This window comes from Coloeus monedula (assembly GCF_965178545.1).
Source record: "Coloeus monedula genome assembly, chromosome: 2".
Taxonomy (NCBI): Eukaryota; Metazoa; Chordata; class Aves; order Passeriformes; family Corvidae; genus Coloeus; species Coloeus monedula.
The window spans coordinates 63,847,079-63,874,323 of record NC_138782.1 but is presented as its reverse complement, the minus strand read 5'-3'; the positions used below and the strand labels follow the sequence as shown (position 1 = coordinate 63,874,323).

At 44.5% G+C, this 27,245-nt stretch overlaps 2 protein-coding genes across 2 annotated transcripts in view; one reads left to right on the top strand and one right to left on the bottom strand.

Annotated features, from left to right (window-relative positions):
• ENPP1 (ectonucleotide pyrophosphatase/phosphodiesterase 1) overlaps window positions 1–24,857 on the top strand; it is an 89,936-nt gene extending 65,079 nt beyond the window's left edge. The window contains exon 25 of the mRNA XM_082303259.1: window positions 24,843–24,857. Within this exon, the coding sequence (XP_082159385.1) occupies window positions 24,843–24,844 (2 nt within the window). The 3' untranslated portion in view covers window positions 24,845–24,857. The remainder of the gene's footprint in view (window positions 1–24,842) is intronic.
• CCN2 (cellular communication network factor 2) lies at window positions 2,575–5,655 on the bottom strand. The gene is made up of 5 exons (XM_082303263.1): window positions 5,365–5,655; window positions 5,034–5,256; window positions 4,651–4,902; window positions 4,218–4,429; window positions 2,575–3,893 (listed from the first exon to the last, which is right to left on the bottom strand). The coding sequence occupies exons 1-5, from the start codon at window positions 5,422–5,424 to the stop codon at window positions 3,597–3,599; spliced, it is 1,044 nt and encodes a 347-aa protein (XP_082159389.1). The 5' UTR covers window positions 5,425–5,655; the 3' UTR covers window positions 2,575–3,596.
• Window positions 24,858–27,245: the final 2,388 nt, after the last annotated feature.

Below are 27,245 nucleotides of genomic sequence, written 5' to 3'. Positions count from 1 at the left end.
AAGTTTTTATTCTTCCATCTATCCATCTTAGGCACAAAGAATGAAATCAGGAAACTTCTTTACAGCTGAAAGGCCCACATTGTAGCCATCATTTAAGATGCCATAAATTCCACACAAGGGCTCCGTTTTCCTGGGATACCTTTGAAAGAAAGTCTTACAAAGAGTATGATGCCCACCTACACCTCTAGGAGAGCTTACAACAAAATATTTAAATTTCTTTACCTTCAGAGATAAAACCTTCAGAGGTCTGACACCTGTGAAATGGTGTAAAACACATGCTTCTGTCAGAAGACTACACATACTCCTGGAAAAAGGAGTGCAATTCATTATCATGCATACTTGGGATTTATGGTCCCTGATACGCTCAGGGGAGAGCAATAATTTGCTTAAGAGATTTTCATATGTAGCATGCTCCCTTATTTTAATTCCCAGTGGCAACAGCAAAACACCATTAAAATAGTCTGACAGGCCTCTTCTGTGCCCTGCTGGCCTGTGAAACAGTGCAACAAGGTGTCAGATGGCAGGCAAGGCTGTTTCATCATCATATAATCAGGGAGAGGATAGGTAGTGGTCCTTGGCTACTTTGGGGGAGCCCTTTCATGAGTGTCTTTCAGACAGCCCTTCCTCACCTAGAGCGCTGCTGCTCCTCTCTGACCCTCTAGTGTTTTTTTCCAGGCACGGCTCGAGGACAGTACCAGGGGAGGCCACAGCATTGTGTGGCTTAGGTGCTGGTGATGCAGCCCACATTGCAGAGAGCTGGGAGCAGAACTTGAGTGAATCTCATGGGCCCATGGTCATGAGGCTCATGGGAATGATGTTACTAGGAAACGTCATTCATTATAATATCTGATACCAATCTGTAAAAGACTGCAGGGCAGAGTTGTTCCTCAACAGGCTTAAGCAGTGCTGTAAACACCCCATCTCTTAGAGGAATTAATCCCAACCTGCCAGGTGCATTGTGCTTCTTTCTGTTCTGCTGATCCTGAGAGTTTCTATAGTGATGGTTATGAAGTCCACTTACATCCTGTCCTTGCTGGAACTAGAAATGACAGTTTTCTTGTTATTTGGGGGTGGAGCCACAGTCACGGTCAGGCAACCAGTCCTTGCTCTTGTACGAAGGTTTGACGTGTTTCCAGGGTGAACTGAAAGGCTGCATCACATTCATAACCTGAAAAAAAAAATAGAGAAAAAACACTGGAGAGTCTCAGGGAGCATAAGAGCCAGAGGCTACCCAAAGGTATTTAGTATGGGACGTAGAAAGCCACTCCCTCATGCCAGGAGAATTCCTTGTGTTTTCAGAGGAAGGGAAAATGCTTCTACGGCCTTGAGCAAAGCCTGGTGAAGCCATTGGCAAGGCTCCCATTGACTTCCCATTAGTTTAGGGCTCTGTTGTTCATCATTAGCCAAAGCTGGTGTTACACTGATTTGCTGCTAATGCTAGCTGAAATCAACAGGATTGGAAGGTGCTCAGGAAGGATGGACATTTTTGTAAGCTAACACTCTTTCAGCACCAGGAAATTCCAGATTGAACTTGTTTGCCTGAAAAGGATTCTTGTTGGAGAGCATGTTTTTTTCTGAAAACAAGAACTAATACTTCTAGTGCAAAGGTTAATTTTGAATTCAAAGAATCTCCTTGTCTTAACAAAGGGACAAAAAAAATTCTGCTATTAATGTAGGACCCAGCATGGGACTGAAGCTTTTCTTTTAGCTTCAGGGGGATGAGGCAAGTGACTCACAACTGTCCTTACACTAGTTTTTGCTTATCTAAGAAGAATGTTTGGACCATCATCAAAATGTGTAGCTCTTACAATACTTCTCATCTGTGGGCCTGCTAGAGTATGAACCTATGGACACTTTACACAGAACTGCCACGTAAAATTATTTAGCCTGGTCAGCAAGTAAGAAGATAATCCTGGTAATTGCCACCAGAGTTCAGTGCTCCACCATTCCACACTTAGGTGTTAATTCAAGTAAAGCTACATCTAAATTAGCCCTACTCTGCATGAAGATTAAATCAGAAGCTTATTAGAGGCCTCTTCCAACCTGTAGGATTCTGCGATTTTTATGATACAACCCATTAGCTCTTCCCTGAGAATTGTACCAAATTTTGGACTTCTGGATTTGACTCTAGAGTCAAGAACCACTTCAATGCTTTTAGTAACTGAAAATATTTTTCTTGCCTTAGTTGAAAGCAAATCTTGACCAGTGGAACACCTCAATGAAATTAAGCATGTTGTGCGGTGTATTACAGTAGCAGTTGAATACCATGGTGACCAGCCAGCTCCCTTCAAACCACATGTGATGCATGAGAGACCTGCTGCACTTTCTAATGCCATACTGGGCTTGGCAAAGCAAGCCTGGCCCTTCCCTTCATTCTAAACTTAGAAGAGTAACAAACTACAGTTGGTTCACTAGTAACAGAATAAGTAAATCATTAGCTTATTCCTAAGTGTATGTGCTTCTGGACAAAGAACTCACCACACATTACTTGATTTTCACCTAGTGCAAAGCCAAGCCCTTTTAGAAATACGTTAAGAAATAGTGGAGACTAAAGGTAAATGAAATACCAAGCCGTTTATATAAAAAATATAAATACTTTATTTTCAACTAAAAAGGTGCAAACATGTAACTTTTGGTCACACTTCTCAACAAATAAACTGTCCAAAAAGAGCCATAGTCAAAGAAAGAAACAAATGCTCAAGTGGAAAGACTGATGAGCTACAGAACAGTCATTTTTCTTAAAGCCACTTGTCTTATAGTAAGTAAGCATATTTTGCCAGACGAATGCTTTGTAACATTACAGGCACCTCAACTTCATCTTGACCTCAACTCACCATTTGGTCTTATGTGAACAATTTCCACTAGAGTATCTATTTCATGCTTTGAATGCATTGTCAAACAAGCTTTAAATCTTACCTATCTTGTTCCAAAAAAGAAGGCTATCATTGAACTTTCAAAGCATTAAACAAAAGCACAAAAACTTTAAATTAATTTAGATAACTGTACAAATATATATACACACATTATTTACAATATTCATAAAAAGTAGCTTGTTGCAGGTAAATTAACTGCCACAAGCTGTCCAGTCTAATTGACATGATTCTGACTCTTGTTGGCCAAGCCATCCAAATCAGAATGTCAGAGCTGAAACATTACTGTCCTGACTAACAGAACACCTTCTACTTAGCACTTTGCTGGGTGTTTGCATTCCAGCTGTTGCTGTCTCTAAGCCAGCGCCAGCAAACATGCTAATGGTCTCTTCTCAATTGCACTACTAGATGAAGCACGCTGTACCACATTAAGGGAACATTTGCTTGAATCTGCTTTTCCTGTCTATTTCCCTTAACCCCATCACACCGCCTCAGGAACAACATGTTCTGAAGCTGTGTCTTGCTGCGGTCCCACTGTCCATTCTACGTTCTTCTTCAAACCACCATTTGGGGTCAGTAGAAAAATTGTCTTACGTCACATGGAGCAGTTTGTTGAAATTAAAAAAAAAAAAATTGATTTAAATACCTTGTGCTATTGAATCATGTTTACAAAATGAGATGCAAATCAGTTCAAGTTGAGAATCTACTTAGCGTCTCCTTCTGGCTTTATGCCATGTCTCCATACATCTTTCTGTAGTACAGAGACTCAAAGATGTCATTGTCTCCAGGGCAGTTGTAGTGGCACGCACAGGTCTTGATGAACATCATTTTTCTTTTCATGATCTCCCCATCAGGGCACTTGAACTCCACGGGGAGGGTGGCTGTTCTGTGGGGTGTGCAGCAGCGCCCGTCAGTGCAGACACCACAGAACTTAGCTCTGTAGGTCTTCACGCTGGTGCAGCCAGACAGCTCAAACTTGATGGGCTTGGAGATTTTGGGGGTGCGAATGCACTTTTTGCCTTTCTGTTAGGATGAAAGTGAATACAACATGTTTAGAAGGTAGGCTTTCACACAGCACACTAAGCTTGCAAGTTAAGGGTGAGCAGACATGATAATCCTTACTGTATTATCACTAGGCAAGATTGTCTTGTACAGTGCCATAATACAGCATGAGAGAAAACTGAGGACATTTAATTGTAAATAGTGATCACCACTAGGGTAAAACTCAAATCTCAAAGCAAAGCACTTGAAAATGACTACCTGTCAGCACTGCACTTTTGGTCACTGTCCTTTTGCTAGTGGATGGAAGCATGCTAGTACAGCATACATAAAGATAATCGTATTTACCTTGATGTTCTCCTCCAGGTCTGCTTCACAAGGTCTGACCATGCAGAGTCTACTCTGTTTCTCCAGTCTGCAGAAGGCATTATCATTGGTGACCCTGGTAGAGATACCCATGCCACAGGTCTTGGAGCAAGCACTCCATTCCGTGGTCTGCACCAGGCAGTTGGCACGCATCATTGTTGGGTCTGGACCATAAGTGTCTTCCAGTCTGTAAGCTGCAGGAGACAGAAAACCAAAGTGAGACAACTGTGTGACCTCAGCCCTCTAAATGCTCCTTCTTTTTCCTGAGAATTTCAAGCAGCTGCACTAAATTTGTGGGGTGATTCCACTAACTGCAGCCCTACAGAGTCTGCCCTGTGTCCACCCAGCCCACTGCCTTCAGCCTCCAAGCAGAGTGCCCGTTTCCCCTGGCTGCCATCTGCAGAGAGCCACTCACCGGCGAGTGCAGGTCCCACGGCAGTCTGCTCTTTGGCCTCATCGCAGACCCACTCCTCGCAGCACTTTCCAGGGAGCTTCACCCGGCGCGGGTAGGGGCAGTCGGGGCTGGGCAGGCGGACGTCCATGCTGCAGAGAGGCACGCAACCCACCGCGCCGTCCAGGCAGGTGCACTGGTACTTGCAGCTGCTCTGGAAGGACTCTCCGCTCCGGTACACCATGCCGCTGAACACGCACGGGGCGCCGTCCCGAGCTGCGAGGGGCAGGAGGCAGAGCGTGAGTCGGGCGGGCGGGAGTCTCGGAGGTTCCCACTACCCCCACTCCCTGCCCCGCGGGACCCTGTCCTTGTCCCCGAGGCGGGCGGCAGCCCCGGTCCCCACTCACCGGTGCAGACGCCGATTCTGCGGTTGGCGGGGGAGCCGAAATCGCAGAAGAGCCCCTTGTGGTGGTCGCAGGGGTCGCGCTCGGTGCAGAGCTCGCCCAGCTGCTTGGCGCAGACGCGGCAGCAGCCGCAGCCGTCGAGCACCAGGGAGACGCCGGCGGGGCAGGTGGGGCCAGGCCCTGCGCCGCACTGGCACTGCCCGCTGCACTCCTGGCCCTGAGCCTGCTGCAAGTGCCGGGGGGAGAGAGAGAGAGAGAGAGAGGGGCGTCAGAGCCGCCGCCGGGACCGCCCGGACGGGGCAGGCGCGGCGGCGCCGCGGGCGGCAGCACTTACCGGGCTGAGGAGAGCGAGCAGCAGGGCTACGGCGAACGGGGCGAAGGTGTTGGGGACCATCCTGCAGCGGTCAGCGGCTTGTGGGCGGCGAGGCGGCGGCGTCGGGCAGGCAGCGGCGTCGGGCTGCCGGGCAGCGAGGTGAGCCGAGGTGAGCCGAGAGCTTCCCGCAGGGCGGATCTCCTCGTCGGCGCGGACGGGGCTGCGGCGGGCGCTGTGCCGGAGGGTGGCTGCTGAGTGCTGCGCGGCTCCGCTCTCCTCCGCTCCGCTCCGTCCGAGTGCGGCGGGAGAGTGGCTGTGTGACTGCCAAGTGCTGCCGGTACGGACGCCCCTTTATAGGCGGCCGCGGCGCGGCCTCGCCAATGGGCTGAATGGGGCCGCGGACAAACAGCGACATTCCGCGCATTCCTGCGCGCCGCGCCGCGCCGCCCGCCCCGCCCCGCGCCGCCGCCGCCGCCCCGGAGCGGCCCTGACCCCTGACTCCCGCATTCCTCCGGCTGCGCCCCCCCAGCGCCACTCTCACTCCCCCCCCCCCCCTTTACGGTTTTTTATTTTTCGTCTTGATGTGTTTTAAATGTGAGTCCCCGCCGCTGCCAGCGCTCCCGGCCGCTCCCCGCCCCCGGCAGCGCGTTATTCCGAGGCGGGCGGCGGGTCCGGTGGGAAGGGGCGAGGGGGGCGGCGGGGCGGTTGCCAGGGGCGTTCGGGGGAATCCGCTATTCCCCTTCCCCTGTGCTCCCCGCTCGCCCCCGGTCCCTCCCTCGGGCGCAGGGGACGCGGAGCGGGTGGATCGGGGGTGGCGCGGGGTACTCGGTGTCCGGCGGCGAACGGTCCCGGCGCTTTGGTACCACCGAAAAAAGGTATAATTACACTACCGGGTATAAATTGACTCTGTGTACCACTGAATCATACTGAATATTTGTAATGTGTTCCTTCCCTAATAGATGCTCTCTATGAATAGAGAGAGTGCCTATTTACTCTGAAATACTTGGCACAGCGAGTGGAGTGTGAAGCATGGAAGAAGTGGCTATTATTTTCCCACCGCTTGTGTGTGCAGCTGTCATTTCTGAGCAACACGTTCCTCGCACATCCCTGCTTCCCAACCTTGCTGATGGTCCGCCCCAGGATTACAACAAGAAGAGAATGGCATGCCGCCGCACTCAGCCAAAACCTTAACACTGTGGTTTGTATTTGACTGAACCCAAGACCTAAGCATTGTGGCTTGGATTAAGTCATTGCAGATAACTGCTATGATTCTTGTTGGGTTTTTTTTTAGCCAGGAGGATGGCTCTTCCCCTGCCTGCTCTGTATTATTTGAATATTCAGTGATGTCATGTTGTTTGACCTCCGCTTAACGCAAGGAATGCCAATGTTTTGGCTTTTGACCTGTGGAAGTATGTTAGTGTTTAGTAAGAGAGACCAGCTTAATGCATCACATTAAGCAATCTGAAATCTGGTAGTTACCTTAAGAGATCTCATCTTTTGTATGTAGGCTTTCCCCCACTACCATTCCCCCTCGCCCCCCACTTCTTCCCATCCCTCCATATCTAGGCATGCTTCCATGCTATGATGCAGCAATATGTATGCACAGGATTCATGAGGGGAAAAGAAGGTCTTCCATGTAATGCCCCAGTAGAACTATTGTACTGTAAAACTGTTACTTATATTCTGCCAGCATTGTACTGTGTCTGGTAAAGTCATTTGGATGTAATTTCTTCTACTTGAAATTCTCCATTAAAAGAAATGAGATTGGCTCTGAAAGAAAAAATAAATCCCAGAGGAACAGTTATGGTGAATAATGTATGTTCCCAAAATCATGAGGTCTCCTAAAATCTGTATTTACTTGAAGGACTCCAGTGGCCTCAGTGCTGGGTAAATAGTATGTGTACCAAACTATGTATGACATGCATACCAAAATGCAAATGTAACCAGGTAAACAGAATGCCTTTTTTAAATGCCTAAATATGGTAGGAGAACATCAGAGAGAGAGAGAGGCTCTAGACATGTTTTATAACTTTCCATGTAAGAGGTTTTTTCAGAGATACAATTTTATTAAACAAAACCTAAGAATCTTACTGACAGAAAAAGTATGTTTAAAAGTAACAAATTACCAGAAAGCCAGGAAATCCAAAATTAAAGGATAAATCTGTCCTAAGTCCTCCCACTGCAGGCCAAGTACAGCAAGCCCCATACACTTGCTGCCCTGAGAAAAACTACTTGAATAGGTGTTTGAATTCAGAACTAATTCTGGTCTTGCACCACTGTGGATCAGGCATTAGCCCACTAAATTAGAAGTTGTGCCAGCACACGCAGGGGGGTAAGAATCAGAGTCCATGGGAGTGCCTTTTGGTCATCTTGGTTTCTGTGTTGTTAGATGTGTCACAATGGGTACCTCATTTATGTGTGTGTATTTACTCACGGGGGCGAATGGAACCTGGAAGCAAAGGCAGTTCTTTCAGACTCCAGTCAGTCTTCAGGTTATCCTTTCTGATGACAATCCCAGAATCCTCAAGGTTGGAAGAGACCTTCAAGATCATTTAGTCCAACTGGCAATGTGACACCACCATAATCACCCCTAAACTATATCCCCGGATACCACATCCAGGTGTCTCTTGAGAAGGCCACAGGCTGGAGAAGTACATCTTGGCATTGATGCATAAAATGATTAAAATGCACTAATTTTGACTTCCATGCAGGTATTTATACAGCACATGCTTTTAAGATAGTATATTTTTTCTGCTGAAACTAGGAATTCACTATACCGGCCTTGCAGACTTGTTTACACAGCTATATATGGTATGTGTGTGTCTACATCAGCTTCAGTTGGTGAAGTCTTGTAAAATGTACAGGTGTGGATTGCTACATTCCTCTCTTGTGTTTTTCCTTCTTTTTTTTTTTTTCCTGCTTCCCCCCAAAAGTCACTTGATCAGGTATCAGACATAGTGAAAACCTGGCAAGACTACAGGAAAGTGGCTAGACTTGGAGTGTTTGTGTACTTAAAGAAAGAATCTTGCACATTTTCAACTTTCAGTCACAGATTTTTTTTATAAGAGCAATTGGAGGTCTGAGCCAGGCCTCAAAGCGGAAATCAAAAGCTCCCAGAGAAACATACCCGAGGAATGTGAATCTGATCCAACAACCATACGCAATGCACATACAGTACTGTCAGTCTTATAGGAAGTCTTGCCATATATGGACATCTGGACCCTGAGCTGTTTATCATCACGATAGGCTTGTAGCTGGCTTCAGGCATTTCTGTCTTGCCTCAGGTTTAGTGTGCCAATTAGTTCCTTTCCCAAAACGCTCACCAGGATATTTCTTTAAAATTGTAATAAATATATCTCAAAATTCTGAGAGGTCTGGTTAAAGTTACGTTAGTAGGCGTTTGCTTAAAATGCAGATTCCAAGAAAGACTTACTCTGCTAGCTCAGAAATAGACACAGAATAAAAATAAAGAGATTTATTCCATCGTTAATGTGGTTGCCTGGTATTTCTCTTTCTTAGAAGTTATCTGGTAGCTTATTCTACATATCTGTAGGCATAGGAAGGGCTCTGAAGTAGACCACTTGCAGAACTTCTACTCATCCTTTTCTGGGGAGATGTGTGAGCTCATGAATCAACAAAGGCAAAGCAAAGACTACATTTCCCAGGATCTGTCAAGAAACTTATCCATGTTGTGTGATTTGTACTGCTTGGTTAGACTGATACAAAGCTTTTCACCTTGTAGCTGTGACTAATCTTACTAATGACAGCCATTAGCTCTTCTCCAAAGTGAACCAGAATAAGAAGGCGGGGAGAGGCAGTGGATATCTTAGGGCCTATAGAAATATTTGCTGCTGAACTGGTGGACCTAGTCCAAATCCCTCAAGATACTGGTTCAGATTCTCTGCTAGCATCAGTTGGCCAGTTCACTAAATGCACTGTTAGCCATCAAAATGCTGGGACTTGAAAAGTTCAAGTCCATTGGGCTAAAGCAAAATCATCAGGTGCAATTCCCATTTGCAGATCTGAGTTTTGTTTCTTTCTGTAATGTCATTCTTTATGTGTTAATGTGCAATACTTCGTTACTTCTAGAGTCATTGAGAATGCTGCTTTAAGCACTTGGCTTTATTCTTAAAAAGTAACTGGAGTTTTGTGAATGTATGTGGTCTTAAACCAGCAAAGTGATTACTGGAAGTAGAATAATCTAAGCGGGTATTCAAAGCACATGTAAAACTATTTCTATGAAAGTGAGATTATAAGTAGTGTGAAGTCAAATGTCCTTTACCTACTGAGCCTCAGATTCAGTTTATCTGATTTTATTCTGAAAAATTTGCCATAGATCTGGTCTTAAAACCACTGTAGGAGCAGCATTCACTACATCTGTGAGGAGGCTGGTGTGTCCTGGGTTTTTGTGGGGAAGTGTAGAGCCCTTCCTCAGCTCATGAAGGTGAGTATGGAGGGAGGAGGCTTTCACTTGTTTATTTCTCTGATTTGACTGAGGTTCGCAAGCTCTTGCTATAGTAAGTCAGCTGGTGTAGGACTGCAGTGAGTCACTAACCACTCCTTTGACAATTGTCCCATAAATGGTTAACAATTCATAAAAAGTTAGTGTTGCTGGCTGGAGAGGAAATGTGGCCAGGGACTGACTCAGAACATGAACCAGAAATCCTTTTGAGATTTTTAGAGGAACCACGTGGAAAACAGCTGGATGAACACTTCCTCCCACTCTGTGGTGGATTATGTGGGCAGGAATGAATCAGATCTGCTTAGTCTACAATGCATGTGATCTTGTTTTCAGTTTTTCAACCTGCTTTTTTCAGGAGATGTCAGTGTAACTTTCGAGGGTTTGTGGGTTTTTTTGCCCCAAGCTGAGCCATCAATGTTTAATTAAAGATTTGACCAAATTAGGGACTTCCCTTAACAAATGCAGTTTGATTTGCCATAAACTATGTGATCTCTTAATTTATATTGTAGCTGCTGTGGAGTAGAGGCCTGGGGAGAATCATGTGGGATACATTTTCCATGTTGTCTCATCGGATAGGGTCAATACTTGTACATGCATGGGTGACAAATAGTGGTTTCTTTGGGGAGAAAAGAAAAGAGAGAAATGTCCCCCCCATTTTTGATGCAACCTCAGTTCATTGACTTTGGTGTAGTGGGCTTTTCTGTTAACACATTCCTTCCAGAGAAAATGGAGGAATTGGCTTACTGTGTAGGTCTGTAATGCCTCCGCAGGACTTCATAAGCACATTGCATCAGCTGACCTGCAAAGGAACATAATGTCCTCAATGCATTGGCACTGATTTTGGAGATTGGATGATTTTTCAGGAAAATGGTTCCCCATGGTTCAGCTGCCAGCTTGGCTGTCTGTTTTTTCAGCAAGTGATGTGTGGTATGTGACCTGTGTAAATACATCTGTACAAGTGACGCAGGCAGGGAAACTAGGATATAACCTACAACAGCCAAGGTGGCTTCCTTATTGACCCACGGATGTGTGTGAAATTTAGCAACTACTGGGCCAGGTCTGAAAAACATCTTCGACTGCTAATCCCTCTGGTGTTGGTGGGAAATTCTCTGTCAGACCATTTTTCACATGGAGACGAGAAAAGCAGATACTCCAAGAAATGTGCATTGTTAGGGAAGTGGGGACATGTTTAAAATATTCTGATTTCCTTTAGGAACTAATTGAGGAAACCTAGTTGTTTTAAACATCAATGGTCCCAGGTCTAGAGTTTACAACCATGTTGCTACAGATGTCTTATTGATGGGTGGCTTTTAAGTAATAAGCATGATGTTGTAAAAGTGGTAGGACTCTCACTAACAGCAAGTGTTTCTGAGCATATTACTCCATTTATAACCCTTTTATTAAAGGGTTTTAAATAGAAATCAAGGTTAGATTTTTACTGTATGGTGTTTGTTTTGGCCATTTTGGACAATGGGGTCATTGTGAAGTTTGAGCCTAAGAAGTTATTTGTGGTGCATTTCTTGTGAGGAAGCTATCCAGGGTGGATCTTGTGGAAAAGCCTAACCTTAATAGCATGGCAGATCTGTATGATTATTTAAGATTCAGTTATGACATGGGATGAAGAAACAGTTCATCAACTGCCTTTCTTTATTGCCTAAGCTTTGCAAGGTATTTGAAAATCTTAAAATCTGTCCTAAATATTGTTCCTCTGTGAGTTACAAACTTTGTAATAAAAATTTCAGGTGAGTTTTAAAACCATATATGAACCATCCTCCTTATGTCACTCACAAGATAAAGAGGGTTGATTTTCAAATTCCCTGGGAACAGTTTTCCTATTTTACCTTCTTAAATTCAGTGATACCTCACCTAGGCCTTCATATATCTTTATTTTTCTTGATCAAGGGCTTACAAAGAGTGACAGTGGAGTATGAGACTTGGGAAGTGAGCTATTTCTTTTTTTGCCGTCAAGCTGCCACAGGGGGGAGTAGAAGTTTGGAAAGGACTGTGCTGCCCAAGAAGCCACCGAGGCAAGTGCTGTATTTGTGTGTACCCTGGCCAGTCTCTCACGGCGAGAAAAGCAGGGGCGAAAGAGGAGTGGATGTTCTAGGAATGAAAGGGTTGGTTGGAGAAAGGAGCTGGGACAAGCTGAATAGTTCACTGCTTTGCAAAACCACGCTGTTTTTCTTATTCATTGCTACCAGCTTTTCTGTCCAGGTGTAAGGAGAATGTGACTGAATTGTTTTCCTGCCTCAGGAGGGAAGATGACATGTGGGAGTTGTAAAGTACTTGCAAAATCCCTGCCCATCTGACAAAAGGCTTTTCCCGCATTAGGGCTATTGGCTAATGGAGAAAAAATGCTAGGCAGAGGCAAGGCAGAGGACACAGTGAGGAAAAGTTTTGCCAACTTGATAGAAAAGGGTTGGTTTTGTGGGACTGTTAGTGTTGGTGAAATCCACCCTGTCTGCTTCATGATGAGTAACTGGACTCTCTATGGGCCCTGTGCAGCCAGGATGGGGAAGGGGGATGTGTTCCTCGTGCCTCGGCCCTGGCTGCAGGCTTGCTGTCTTGTCCCTTGTGTGACCACAACTGCTCTTGCAATGCACAGTTTGAAGCACTAGCGCAGCTGTCAGCCACCATCCTGCCCTGCCAGTGGATTTGGTACAGTTCTGCGGGGGGGGATGTGGCCAGAGATGGGGTTGTAAGAGCGGGAGTTGAAGGAGTGGGCTTGGATTTTGGAGTAATACAAGAGGGTGGAAAGGGACTTATCACTCCTGTTAGCTTCTCACCCATGTGCTGTATTTGAGCATGTCCCCAGAGAAAACCAGCCAAGGTGCTGAGTGGGAAAGGCTAAACAGGGCTGAAGAGAGAGGTGCACACGTGTTTGTGTGGGAAGGGTTGCGGTGGAGTGGGGCGGAACGGAGGAAGTGGAGAAAATGGTGTGTGAGGAGAGTGGTGTAGATGAAGCAGCCAAGGATGAGGTGGGCTTGGCAGCTTCCTTCCCACTGCCTTTACAGTATTTCACCACCAAGAAACCGTGCTCAGGTCAGTACAGCCACGGGAAAACTCATTTTCCAGAAGAAGAGAGAGGTGTCTGCAGTGACGTCTGGGTGCTCCTGTTTTCCACACCTTTGGAAGCCAGTCCTTGTTTTCTCTTGCCCTGCTGCACTCAGGACCAAGCCGCATTGAGGGGTACAGTGGAGACACTACAAGTTTCTTGCTTTTTGGGTCTGTGTTAAGGAGTTTTATCACTGCACAACCTAGTCAACAATTTTTGGGAAAGAACGAAATAATTTTCAGGAACTTGTTAATGATCAGGAGAACAACTGAAAGGAGTGGATCAGGCACATTTTCTTTTATAAGTCCTTAGGATCTGAGTGCACAGATCTGTAACAAGGTAGGGTAAGTGAGAATGAAGGAAGAATTAAAGGAGAAACACACTTATGCTTCTGTAACCTGAGAAATAACAGTAACACATGCTAAATGTGTTATTTTAGGATACAGAGGAGAATATGGCAGGCAAGTCTTTGCTTTTGGTTTTAATGGCAAAAATAGGTTGGGAAGAAAAAACATTATTTGGGTAACATTTTTTTGTGCATTTTGTATATCTGTGATTCCTGGACTTTTGAACTATCATCAAAAGGAGCCTGAGTGAAATCCACATTCTTTGTGTTTAGCATATTGATAAATTCAGTGTCTGCTCCACAACCTTGTTCTTAACAGACACAAAAAAGAGAATTATTGGTCCAATTTCCAAATAAGACATAAGGAATTTGCTTATGCTTTTGGGAGGTAATGTGCCTAGGTTTGAGTGGAACTTTGTTAAGTATAATGAAATTCTCAAGGAATGCAAGGCTGGTTTTGCTCAACAATAAACATCCAAGATTAAAAAAATATACATTTTCCAAACTTATGCCTAAACCTCAGGTTTCTTGTTTTTAATTAGGGTGGTTGTTGCAAATTCGGAAAGTTAACCAAACATAAAAATGCAAACAGAAAATGATAAAATTAAATAAATTCAGAGCAACTTTTAATTTTTCCCTTAGTTATAAAAGGGATTAAAGTCAGAAGCACAGTGAAGCTTGTACCACAGTTTACTGCATTCACCCTGACTCTTGCAGTAACAAAACCCTGGAGAACACTGACCTGAGTCAGTGTCACAAAGCCTAGGCCCTGTCAGAGTGCTTTTACAAAACACAGTGTCAAGATATTAATTCTGGACATGGCATGTGTTTTGTAACATTTGAAGAATCAATACATGTACAAAGACAAAACCAAGAGCAAAACCAGCATTAGGTGCTTTGTAATTCCGGTTTCTATGGGTTTTCCATTTTCATCACTTTATTCTTTTCAGGAGAGAAAAGAAAAAGAGAGTAAGTAAGTTTGAGGGAAATTACAGCAACCTTTTTTGAGTCCAACACTTCTACTTGATATGTCAGCCCTTCTGTTTTGACTCTTGATTATGGTTTAGGATGAATGGACAGCATAGCCGCTGTAGTGTAATTGAATCATTCTTCTCGTTGAAAAGGAATAGATGTGTGTTTCTGCTGCTAGAGGTGACAGGTTTGTTCCTGCAGAGTCTTGATTTTACATTGTGTCCAGAGCTGATTCCTTGTGCACTTTTGACATTTTATTATATAATTGTGTCAAGAAAAACACACATGCTGTATTTCAAGTCAAATTAGGTGAATAGATGAGGTGTCTAATTTTTATTTCTTGAAGGCCACCAGATCAAATCTTGCCAAAGTTATGTTTTCACTCAAAATTCCTTAATTTTTCCTGCTTTTGCTTCAGGCAAACACAGAACAGTACATTCTCATTATTTAATCATTAAAGAAAAATAATCTTAATATGAAAACAAAAAAAAAGCACCAAGGTAACAAGATGTTCTCTTCTACAGATATTTATCAAGAAAGCTAAGCAGGAACATAGTTGCAGGAATTAAAACATATTTGATAATCCTAGAATAAGTGAACCAATGCATTAGAGTTTTGGGGAGAATTAAGATGGGAATAACAGGAAAGCTGGAGAGAAAAAAATTCCCCAGGTTAAGACAGTAGAGTGCCCAGAATTTTTGTGAAGAGTTGATACTGGGACACTTCTGGTGAAAATAGACCTAGGGTGATCCTCTTGCGTGATGACTGCACTTGCGTGGAAGGAAGTTTTGAATTTGTAAGTAGGTGTAGGGGAGGAGATAATTGTTAGACAAAATACAGCAGCCAGCTGTAGATAGCTTCAGCAGATTGACCATGGGGCAGTAGTGACACTCTGCCTGACCAGCTGTAACATGTCATCCCCAGAGCATGAGGGGTAAAACTTTCTTCCTTGCCTGCCTCTGCCCTTTGCACCTTAAAAAGTATTCACTTACTTTTGCATCATTTGTGCATCAAATCCCCGTTCATTTTGGAAACTTTCTCCTTTTCCTGACTGTTGCAGCGGGGATTACTGCAACAAGTATATTTCAAACCAGGAGTCCCGTGGAAACCGAAGTAGATATGGACAGATTCGTGGTAGATGTTTCAGAGATGTTTATTTCACCAGCCGCATGGCCGGGGCTCAGCTCAGGAACTCCCCGGTCACGGGACCCGAGGGTCCTTGGCCATCCCGGGGAACACAAACCAACCAATGGGAAATGAGACTGACCAGGGGCAGGGAAACCCCGTGTCTCCCCCCCAGGGCCCCTCTCCCAGGGCTCCATGGCAGGGGAGGGACCCCAACATCTCACCCGTTTTATTTTAATAAAAGGAGAATGAAAACAACTGGATAAACAGAACAAGAACAGTTTCAAGACAAAACAAGCCACCCTCCTGAGTCTTTAAATGTCCAAACAGATTCTCTGGAACATCTTAGGGCTGACAGAAGGGAGACAGAACTCTCTGGGCATGCTTTGTGGGGAAACTGAGGCAGGAGAGGGTTTAATTTCTTCCCTCCCCCTTTTCATCCCCCCCTCGGTAGCGGAGAGGAATTGTAGGGAAATGGAATTGTATAGGGAAGCCATGGGGTGAAAAACGGATTAGGAATAAACTGGGGATAGGGTAAACTTAGGAAGGGGTTCATATTGGGTATAGGGTAAAAGGGGGAAGTAGGCTGTGGGTAGGGAAATTGCTGGGATGGATATTGTTTATAATTTTGTGCATAACGGCTGCCTTTGACTGGAATACCCCCAGGCCCAGTAACATTTGCTGCTTGTAAACCCTTCTTTCCTTGCACTATATCAAACTGTACAACTTCCCCATCTCCTACACTTTGCAGGTAATTTTTAGGGTTATTCCTTTTAATGGCAGTTCTATGGATGAATAAATCTTCCCCTGTATCATCTCGTGTTATAAATCCATAGTTGTTTTTTACATTGTACCATTTCACAGTTCCTGTGATTTTCGTTGCTGTAACTCCTCCTATCACGTGCTTGCGTGTTCGTCGTGGCTGCTGATCCCTCATGGCCGCCGCCTCGCCGGCTCCGACGTCTCGGCCGGGCCCCCATGCTGTGGCTGCTCTGGCGCGTGTCTGGGCTCTGCGCGGCCCCGCGTTGCCATCGCCGCTGGCTCCCTGTCCTGTGAGCGGTTCTGCTCCGCAAACTCCACGCTGCTTTGGGTGCGGCCCCGTTCCGGCTCGGCGCTGCGCGGCTTCTCGTGTCGCTGTGGAAAGCGCCGCTTCTCCCTCCGCAGGGCTCTCCGAGCCGTGTGCTCAGAGCGGGCTGCCACGCCGATGCCGGTTCCTGGCTGCTCGTGGCCCACGGCACCCGCGGCGCCTGCGGCATCGCTCCCTCACTCGCGGCCGCGTGGCCGGGGACCCCGAGACAGGGATGGGGTCTGTGATAAGGAGCGCGCTCCCGAGGGGGCCGGGCGCATCCAGCGCAGGCACCTCCGCTGGCACGGCTGCAGTCATGTGCTCCCGGGATGGCGGCCGCGCGGGCTCAGCCACGGGATAAGTATGATCTTCTGCTTTAGGGGTAATGGGACCGTTCAAATGCTCCTCAAGGGCTTCCCTGATTATAAGGTATGCACGGCAAGCTTCTCTTTGATCCCATACTTCATCCCAGATCTCGTCCCAGAAACACCCCTCACAAGATACAGGAGGTTCGATATCAAAAAGTAAGTCTCGAGAAATACAGGGGAACCTTTTGAAAAGCCAGATGAAAAAGTGTTCTAGATCTCCCAGTTGCATTACTTTTTTGTTTTGTTGTTCAAGGATTTCTTTTACTTCTAGATACATTTTTCTCTGTGGCTCAGAGAGCCCCATTTCCCACGATTCTTCCATCGTCCAGAGAGAATATCCAAACCAAGATGAGAAGAGAGAGGTCTAGAGTGGTTATTTTACTCACGAATCTTCCTCAGGGATCGGTATCTTGCCCGCATTCCTCCACCAGTTTGTTGCAGCGGGGATTACTGCAACAAGTGTATTTCAAACCAGGAGTCCCGTGGAAACCGAAGTATATATGGACAGATTCGTGGTAGATGTTTCAGAGATGTTTATTTCTCCAGCCGCATGGCCGGGGCTCAGCTCAGGAACTCCCCGGTCACGGGACCCGAGGGTCCTTGGCCACCCCGGGGAACCCAAACCAACCAATGGGGAATGAGACTGACCAGGGGCAGGGAAACCCCGTGTCTCCCCCTCAGGGCCCATCTCCCAGGGCTCCATAGCAGGGGGGAGGGACCCCAACACCTGACCATCATTTTCCCCGATTGAGTTCCAGTGCCTTTTCACCACCTTTCCTCATTTTGCCTGTGTGTTCAGTGAACTGCATCCTCTCGAGCATAGACACGAAGCTGGCTGTTGCTCTTCACCACTGCAGCCCACATTCCCATGAGCATCCTTTTCTGTCTCCAGAGCAATGCTCTCCTCCTCAGTCGGTGACTCCTTGCTCTGCTTCTGAGTATGAGCTGATAATTAAGACTACCTTTGCTAGCCTAGGTGACAAGTTTTCATAGAACAGTGTATAGGTGAATGTGGAAGACTTTTGGGAAGGCCATCAAAGGGTCTTACAGATTTGTTTAGCCTGTACCATAGCTTGGAGGATGTTGTTAAAACAACTCTGCTTTCCAAGCTGGGAAGGTCACTGTGTTTCTTTAGAATATTTTTGGAGATGTTTCTGTGGTTTGTCAGATCTAAAAATAAACTATGATCAACACACTTTAAAATAATGACGGGATTTTTTTTTTTAAGAGTATATAAGGCGATTAGATATTTGTTTTCCAGTTGGAAAACCAGTCAGAACTACACACAGGCTATGAAAATCCCCTTCAGTATTCCAGGACTATTTTTTTGGTGTGTCTTCAAAATTGTGAGCATCTGCTTGCCTATCTGTTCATCTGTCTTATGCAGTTTATAGAGCCTATGATTTTCTCAACTGAGAGACAAAGACACCAGGAACATTTCTAGTCTTTTCTTCTTAAGTTTCTAGGACAACTGGGGAGCTTTGATTGAAATTGTTTTCATTAGAAAGAGAAATCCTGATGAAATAGACCCTGTGCATTTCTTGTGTTGATTTTCAGCAAAATGAAGCTGAGAAAAAAATCGGAATTCTTTTGTTCTGAAACATGTCAATGATTTGGTTTGATTTTGGAAGGGAGAAATGTTGGGGGAATTGATTTCAAATCCTCTTTGTGTTAATGACCTACTGGTCTTGATTTTTTTCAAAAACACTTTTAAAATTTTCACTTTGAGTGACATTTTTTTAATGTCTATCACTGTAAGTAGGGCTGCAGACATGTTTGGAAAGCCAGTGTTCTTCAAAGAGCAGAAAAAACATTTTCTGGCCCACATCAGGGAACACTTAAAAATACTCAAGGATTTGTTTAGACTCATGAAAGTCTATTATGTAAAAGCAAATTTGGTAATGCAGTTTTACCATTTTCTGTCACTGTAGCTGTTCCTAAACCAAATCCCACTGTGAGTGTCTGCAGTACAGAGCCCTAGGTTAGGCAGTTCAAAGGGTCAGTGTTGGGTACAGACCAGTGAGTCCAGCAGGTAGGGATCAATCACTGACGGCTGCCTTGGAGACCTTCAGCCATCATTCTGCATTTTCTGTGTTTTCACGTGAGTCCTGTACTTGAGTGTACAGTTTAGTTAGGAGTGTGGGTGGAAGCTTTGCTACCTGTAAAGAAACAGTAGTTGTTTGTCATGCTTTTTCTCTGCTGGAGTTGCAGGGGGAGTTTCTGAGGCACAGCTGCAGGGATTGAGTCTGGTAAGATCTTTGGAGACCCGAGGGTACCAAACTGTTTTCTGATGGCCCTCGCACACAAGGACCTTACCTCCCCTCACAGCTGCTTCCGGACCATTTTGTGTTTCTTGAGTTTAATCTAAGTGTTCTAACACTGAACATCTCTCCAAACTAGTAATATTTGGGTTTCTGCCATAAGCCCTCAAGCATGGCCCAGAAGGGTGATGTGCCAGAGACATTTTCAGAGGGCTCTAGTGTAGACTGCGTTGTTAGTGCCTGCAGGGCAGAGGGCTGCTGCAGGTTATTCCTTCAGGGGTTTTTCCTTCCTTTCACAGCCATGGGCAGTAGCATTCAGCACTTGTCAGTGTCACCAGCAGCTGCCCTTGTGGACTCCCTGCTTTGCAAAGTGGCATGGGGAAGAGCTGAGGGGAGAGTCTTATCGACCTGGTCTGCCTCCTCCAGAGTACACAGGTTAGGAAAGCCACCCCTGCATTTGATGAAAGAAGAAGAAGCAGCATGACCTCTCTATCTGTGCACTGATTTAAATCCCATCCTATTTTAAACCCCATTTTTGACAGCGAGTCTTATCTAAAATTGGCAGAAAAACAGAGGATGTTGCTTCTCATCAGGACAGAGCCAGCATTTAGCTTTCTTTCAAGTGGCGCAATAAAACATGGGAATAGACTTCAGCTTCCCATGTTTTAATTCTTGTTTTTTAATCCCTGTTTTCATTTTTGAAACTATTTGGATCCAAAAAGTAATTTTTTTCTCTTTCCACTTCTGATTTGTTTGTTGGACCGCTGCCTGTTCACCCTATTCGGATGTCAAGAGACTCTCTATTTTTCCATTTCTGGAATAGTCATTCACGACTCAGTGTTTCTTGTGAAAACCCTCAGAATTTACAGTGTGTTTATTGGTCTCTCACCAACTGCAGTTTCTCTCTTGTAATATATTGTTTCAAAGTTTCTGTCAGATACTGTTATATAGATTTGGTTCACAAAAGAATTCTGTGGTAAGCCTAAGAGTTTAAGAGAGCATCTTCCTAAAAGATCTAGCTAATAAGCTAATTAAAATGTAAGGGATTTATATAATTTGTTGAACCAGTAGGTTTGAGGCATAATTGATGGGGTAAGACATTTTTAATAGTAAACTAATGTGCAAAGGATACCAGTTGTGTGCAGTGTTGCAGGAATGCCCAGTAAAACACAGCTTCTGTGTGAAGAGACCATTCTTGGGTCCAGATTTTGCCAATTGTGCCACACAGATTAAGAGCAGGTTTGTGCAAAAGAGCTTGTAAAATCTGGTAAAATAGGGGAGAACCAATAACCTGGGTTGGATATTTCCTCAGAGTGCAGGTAAGGTGGTTTACTTTAGGGGTGTTGCTGTTGAAAGGAAGATTGAGGAAGAAGAGGTGCGTGGCATAAACTGGAGCAGAAATAACAAGAAAGTAAAGTGCTGAGGGGGAAGTTCAACAAACTGTAGAGCAGAAAAACGTGTGGAGCAGTTACTGCAAGAGCAGACCATGGTGGGTTTTGCACCAGGACCAGTTGCTGTTCTGCCCAACACCTAATTAGCCTGGTAAAGCAAAACATTAATGGACTTCACCATTGACTTTTTTTATTTTTACAGCTATGTAAGTTGAAGGAAGCTGTAGACGCAAATAGCTGGAACGTGCTACAAGTGTGTGAGAGGGCCAGGGCCACTGAACAGTGCAGTGAGGCAGGAGAGGTGGATGGGAATTGGTGTACTCAGTCCATTAAATAAAAAATCTGCTAGATCAGACCTGTCCTATGACTCCATTTTTCGTTTTACTTCCTTTCTGTCTCTCATTAAAGTGTACAGCTTTAGTGTAGGTAGGCACTTTTGGGGGACTGGCTCAGACAAGGAAAACTGCATATATAATTTTGTTTGAGTGCTACTCTTTAAGCCTAATGAGCTGGTTCATTGAACTGTTATAATAATTGTGTTTTAGACATAGCTTAGTTTTAAGCTTGGGCATGAAATAATTCTTTTCTAAAAATCAAGATTGTTTGTGAATCTTTCTTTTCCTGCTGTGGTTCTTGCTGAGTTTTGTCCAGAATATCTCTGGAACTGTGAGCTCCAGATATATCACAAGACAGCCTGTGTTATGTTTAAGAAGAAAATGCTGGAGGAGATGGCTAAATGTGCATACATACTTCTGGGTGTTCATCAGCACAGATTCCAAACATCCTTTTTGGTTGCTGATCACTGATTAGCAGCACAAACAAGATAGATACCTTCAACCACTAAGTTATCCCTCTTCCGCTCTCACGGTCTCTCTAGACCAGAATTTTGTAAACAGCCAGATGCAGATTTGTTTCCAGGGATCTCACAATCCAGATTTTGGTCCCAACTATAGTTATTTAAAGCCTATTTAGACTCTCTTGAAAGATAGATTTATAAAGAAAATGTTGACAGATCCTGGCCTCCTGTATCACTGATGGCAGCCATGATAGTATTGGTTTCCTCTGGTAGTCTTCCTTCAAATGTTTAAGGCAGCATTTTTTCCTTTGGTGCAAACATCAAAAATGTGGACAATTTTTTTTTTCCTAAACTGGGACAACATCTGTGTTTCCGCCATTTCTGTGGGAATGCAGTACACCATTTCCCAATTTTATTAAAAACCACCTTTCTGGCTAAAGTGTGTGCCACTGTAAGCACTTTCACTCTGTCTCATGTATCTTGTTCTAGGAAACTGAGTCTGCCTTTTTTATTCCTCCAGGACTTTCTTCATGTGAGGAGTATAGATGAGAACTGTGTTTTTTCCCTCAGAATGCCTTCAAGTTGTTTGTCTTCCTAACCTAGACATCTGAAGTGTTTCCAAGTAGCTAAAGACTCTCAGTGATAGTAAGGTTTTACTGACTCTTATGTTGCTTGTTGACCCAAACCAAAATTGATGATGATTATAGTGAGCTCTGACATCTGGAAAAAGTTATGCTGAAGCCTGGCTGCAGTTTAGTTCTTTACCTTTTGGGACAAGCCGCTTGCATTTGATCTGGGTTGGAAATCTTGAAATCAGATTTGGATGGGCATGTGGAAAGAAGAATATAAGAGAAAATGGAGAAAATGCAGAAGGATCTCACTATTTCCATTGCTGCACTTTTAAATTCTGCCCAGGTGAAAGGAAGGCACCCATCTAATGTCAGCGTAAAGGCTTATCAGTGCAAGGTAAAAGTTGCATGTTAAAATGGGTATCCATGTTCTATGAGCAGTTTGTTCATAAAGCAGTCTTCAGTGCCTGACAGGAAGACTGAGGAAAGATATGTGCTGGCTCATCAGATCCCACTCTGAGCAATAAAGTTCTTTCCAAAGAAGGAACTAGTCTCTGAGCCAGACAAGGGCAAAACTTATAATCCTCTCAAAGTTTTACTTAAGAGTTTGTGAAAGGGCTTGGCCATGCCTACATGCCTCTCCTCACAAATGGAAATAGGCAGCTCATCCAAAGGAGTGGCCTTATTTACATGGAAACTGTTTTACGTAAGCAGAGAAGGCTGGTCCAGCAAAGGTGTGGTTTTATTTACATCCATGCTCTTCCCTTATGATTGGAGTGTGTCTGGAAGGTGTGGTCTCATTTACATCCTGCCACAACTGCCTTTGGCTTCTCTGGATTCCACCCTTGCCTGTGGCTGGAAAAGGAACTCCTGCAAGCAGAATAAACAGCTGTGTGAAAAACATGATTTTTCTGCTTCTGTTTCTTCAGTGTATGCATTCCTATTGGTACGTACCTGAAAAGGGAAGGCCACGTTCCTGGGGAGAGAGTTTTGGGTCTGCATAAGTGTGTGCATGTATGTTCATATGTGTGTATGTGCTTCAAATACCAAGATGAACATACCAGGTTTTTGTGCTGCCCTGAGTGTTGGAGGGTGCTAGAGCTCTTTCTGAAGAAAGGTAAGAAAAATTAGTTCTTCAAAATGGCTTTTTTTTCTTTTTTTTTTTTTTAAGGTGCATATACAACTTTTTAAAGGTGCTGTTGACAGCCCTGGAAGAAGGCCTGTCTTTGGGGTGTGCGTGTGCCTGTGTGCGCATGTGTGACATTTCGTGTAGTCACTCGCATCAAAGTGAAGCCAACATAAACATGGTAGCAGCATCTCACATAATCTCTGAACCAGGACAGCAGGCTACAGCAAAGGACATGCAGGGCAGTCAGGCACTGGCTATGGTACATGCAGTTGCCATTCAATAGTCAGTCCCTTCCTCAACTGGTGTATCGTGTATATTCAACCATAGAATCCATGCTACCTTATGCCAGGAAGCAATTCAGCCTCTACTGGCCTCTTTCTGTGTTAACTTTGGGATGCAGATACATTGGTAGCAGAAAGTGGACTGGAGGAACTCTTGAGTGTGGGTTGTGGAGCATCCAGAAAGTTTTCAAGTTGCTGTTGACTTGGCTGGATTGCATTTACTGGGATTGCTCTAGTCCTTCCCTATTTTTCTTCTTCCATCCATGGCTTATCAGGCACCATCTTTGTTCATTCCAGGCAATAAGAAAGACAGAGGGTATAAGAGGCAGTTTGCTGATTTTTCTCTTCCTTTGTTTTCTAAGAAGGAAATTAAAGTATCTTGAATCTACAACACCCTGACAATTGGTCCAGATGCACGTACATTTAGTGTTATTTTCACTGAGAACAGAGCTATGGTGCTGCTTACATTGTGGGTGGAGAGTGGACAGAGAGTCCCTTCAAGCCCTGATGTGTGACTGTGTCCGAAAGCACTGAATGCTGGTGGAGCTGTGACCAGTGCACTGGGACTGGCTGCCCCTGCCGTGTTCTGGGATTACTTTGCTGTGACATGCTGTTGCTTAGCACAAGGCACTTCCAAGAAGCCTTATGTGGGGATGTGCAGGTCACAATCCAGTTCTCTAATTCTTCCTGCTGTCTCTGCTATATCTGATTATACTCCTTAACTCAGGACAAACATCTAGGCATGACAGCCTTAAGATACTAATATTTTTTAAGTTAGACTCAGAACAATTCTTCAGCTTTAGATACCTCTGAATACTTTTATAAACACCTGACAATGACCCATTTCTCCTTTTCCTGCAAAAACTTGGTGGAACTGGAAGTCTAGCTATCTGCCGCACTCTGGTTTAGGAGATGAAAATTAATAAAATATTTCCTCTCTCTTCGTAACCAAGGCAAGCTGAGGTGCACAAAAATAAGTACATGCTGGTCCACCACAGGAGGAAAAGTGCCTGGCATTATGTCCCTGGATTGCAGACAGGCAGGAGAGCCAGAATGTTTGTCATCAGGATCCCTTGCACGTACTCTGGAGCCACAGCTGAAATTTTTAAGTTACACTCACACATTGCACCACTCGTGAAGACACGTCCTCCAGATGATGTAAACCAAGTGAGTGATGCATGCTGAGGACACCGCTGTACAGAGACCTTCAGACACCTGAGGCTCTGACTGGTCTAAACTGCCATGGCAGAGCTGTGTAAGTTAGCCTGGACTGTGTGCTATGCTGTTCCGCTTCTCTGGAGCCAAACGAGGATGTTTAAATAAGGCTTCTGAATCTCTACACTACCTTGCATTCATGGCTTAGACTGCACTAAGAGACATACCCCTCATTTTTAAAATTGGCATAGGTTTCAAAACACAAGGGTGCTTTATAAAATTCTCTGGCTTCTTGATCTTCCTCTCCTCCTTGAACGTTCTTCCTCAGGCTTAGCTTCCCTCCTTCGTCCCCAGCATTGCGCCTGAGCAAACACTGGTTACATCTATGTGGGCAAGGGAAGGTGTCTGCCCCCAAAGGCAGCTCTTTGGTGAATGTCCAGCAGCTGTTCCCCGTGTCCTGACGGACGTGATAGCCGTTCAGCTGCTGTGTATACACCAAAATAGATTGTTTCTCCTGTCAGAGGAAAAGATGGCAAGCATATAACTTAAGGAAAAGGGATCCAATGGGAGATAAGAGTGTAGGAGACATTGCTCCGTTCTATATTTGGAATCGGTTACGTATGCGTGTGGTAACCCAAATGATGGGTGGACTGCACTTTCTCATTACCATAATTACATTTCCTTTCATAGCTAGGGTTGGGGATGCATCCAGACATTGCAGAACACATCAGTAGATTTAGTGTGGCTTACTCAGTCTCCATTTATCAGACTGTATCCCAATTATGTTACATTTAGGAAACAGAATAATTTTCTGGTTATAACACATGGAATTTGTGGCATTCTAATCCTAGTCATCCTGCTGTATGACCTTGGAGAAGTTGTTTTACTACTCTTTGATGGTAAAAAATTAACTCGCCCCATGGATGGATTTTAATACCTTGCCAAGTTTAAAAAAAATCTGAAGCTAAAGTTAGCCTTCTAAATCCATATTTAGGGGCTAAATGGGATGACTTGTTTCCACAATCCCGAGCACCCAGCAACCATCTCCCGCTGAGGCCAGCTAGAGATTTTGGATGTTTAGCAGTCTGAAACATGGAGCAAAATAAGAGTGAAAGCAGCTGCTTGTGTGCACATGAGGAGGAACTCGCTGATGTGGTATGCTGAAACAGGGACAGCAGTCTGTCTTTCCTGAGTGGTTGTCACAGTCACAGCAGTGAGGAGATGTAGGTGGGATTAAGCTCACTAATTTTGTTGTTTTAAAGTAGAATGTCTGCCTTAGGCTGGCTGTTAAAGAGCTCTTAAGTAGATCTCTTAGTTCAGTGAATCCAGAACAGCTCTCGATCAGGACATCCCCTGATGCGCCATTCTCCACAACTATCTGGATGTGGGATGAGTTATCCTCTGGAGGCACTCAGCCCTGTCCATGGAGTTAAGCACTTCATAAATGTTTAGATGGCTTGCTGGGGTTCTGGTGACTGTAAAGTCAGTGGGTGACTTACAGTGCATTAGGTAAGTCCAAGGGTGTGTCAGAGCTGCCCATAGCTGCAGAGAATGGTGAAACTCTATCACAGGCCTGAGAAGTTTGGTTGTGAAAGTTAGGAACAAGTGAAAGCAGTGAGAAATAGTTGAGCCTTGTAAAGAAAAGGAAATATAAACTCGACTGTAGTCATTGAAAACCTATTTCACATTGATGGCATGGTTTGTTTCCACTGGAGCGCTTTGTTCTGAGTGTTTGAGGTGGAAGATTAATTTTCCCACGGGAGAAATAAGCTTTGAATAAGTCAGCTAAAATGGATTGTTCTTACATGCACCACACATCTATAGGAGAAACAGAAGACGTTTACATGCTCCCTGAGGAGGAACTATGACAAGCAGACAATTAACCAATTCCCCCGGATCCCCAGATTTAAAGAACCACGTAATGGCTTAATTGAGTTGAGTTGCTGAGAGTGCAGCACTGCCCTGAGATTCGTGCTGTGAAGTGCACGATTCCCAGATGCATCCTTCAGGTTTTAAAGAATTGACTTTCCATGCTAATTGACCCAGATGTGCTTGGTTTTACCTCACAATCTCCACTTCATTTAATTACTATTAAAGAGAAGGGAATGAGAAAAAAGGGGACTCCATTTGTTGCATTTATTATATTAAAAGGAAGCTTTCTTAGAGCAACATTTTGTAGTGTTGAACAAACCACTCAACTTCAATTGGAGCAGCATTTATTTCACCCCTTTTTTTTTTTTTAATTTCCCAAATGACTGAGCATGTATTTTTCTGGGAGTAGAGAATATTAGTCAAGCCACTCTACTTGGCAAAGGAAAAGTAAGCATCATCACCAGAAGAAATGAAGGCAATACACACAGAAGGATGGTGTCTCATCTGTCTGACTAGGCAGGGCTGAGCAGCACAGGATGAGCTTTGAGGACTGTCATGCCTTGGTGCAGTGCTGGTCCACCTGAACAATCAGTAAATGAAGAAAAAAGTCATGTTTTAGCTATTTATATCTGCTAGAAGGCAAGGAGACAAGTTTGAGAAATAGGCTTTGCAATGTGAATCAGCAGCTGAGCCCTTCCATGTACCAGGCCACTAGACACCTCGTTTTGGAAAGATATGGTCATCTTTTATGTATGTGTAAATGATCCTGGAGTGCACAGAGCAATTGATGTAAGACTGAGGTTCCTCGTGCATTCTGTGTGTGTGCAGAACCTGTTTTTTTTTCCTGATCAATTCACAATGCTTGATTCATTTACAAATCAAGTATATCTGTGTGATAGGGAATGAGTCTACCTCTGTAGCTAAATTCCTGGAATACCACTGGAGGCATTCTTCTGTAAGGATGCTGCTCTCTACCTGGTTAATGACTTCAAGCTTATCTCAAAGAGTGCCAGCAAGAGGCATGTTGAGGAACTTCTGTACATTCATATTTAAA

Coding starts and splice junctions, on each gene's coding strand:
- CCN2 (XM_082303263.1), bottom strand. CDS start 5,424: ATGGTCCCCAACACCTTCGCCCCGTTCGCCGTAGCCCTGCTGCTCGCT. Junction 5,257..5,364: donor TGCTCGCTCTCCTCAGCCCG/GTAAGTGCTGCC, acceptor CGGCACTTGCAG/CAGGCTCAGGGCCAGGAGTG. Junction 4,430..4,650: donor CGTGGGACCTGCACTCGCCG/GTGAGTGGCTCT, acceptor TGTCTCCTGCAG/CTTACAGACTGGAAGACACT.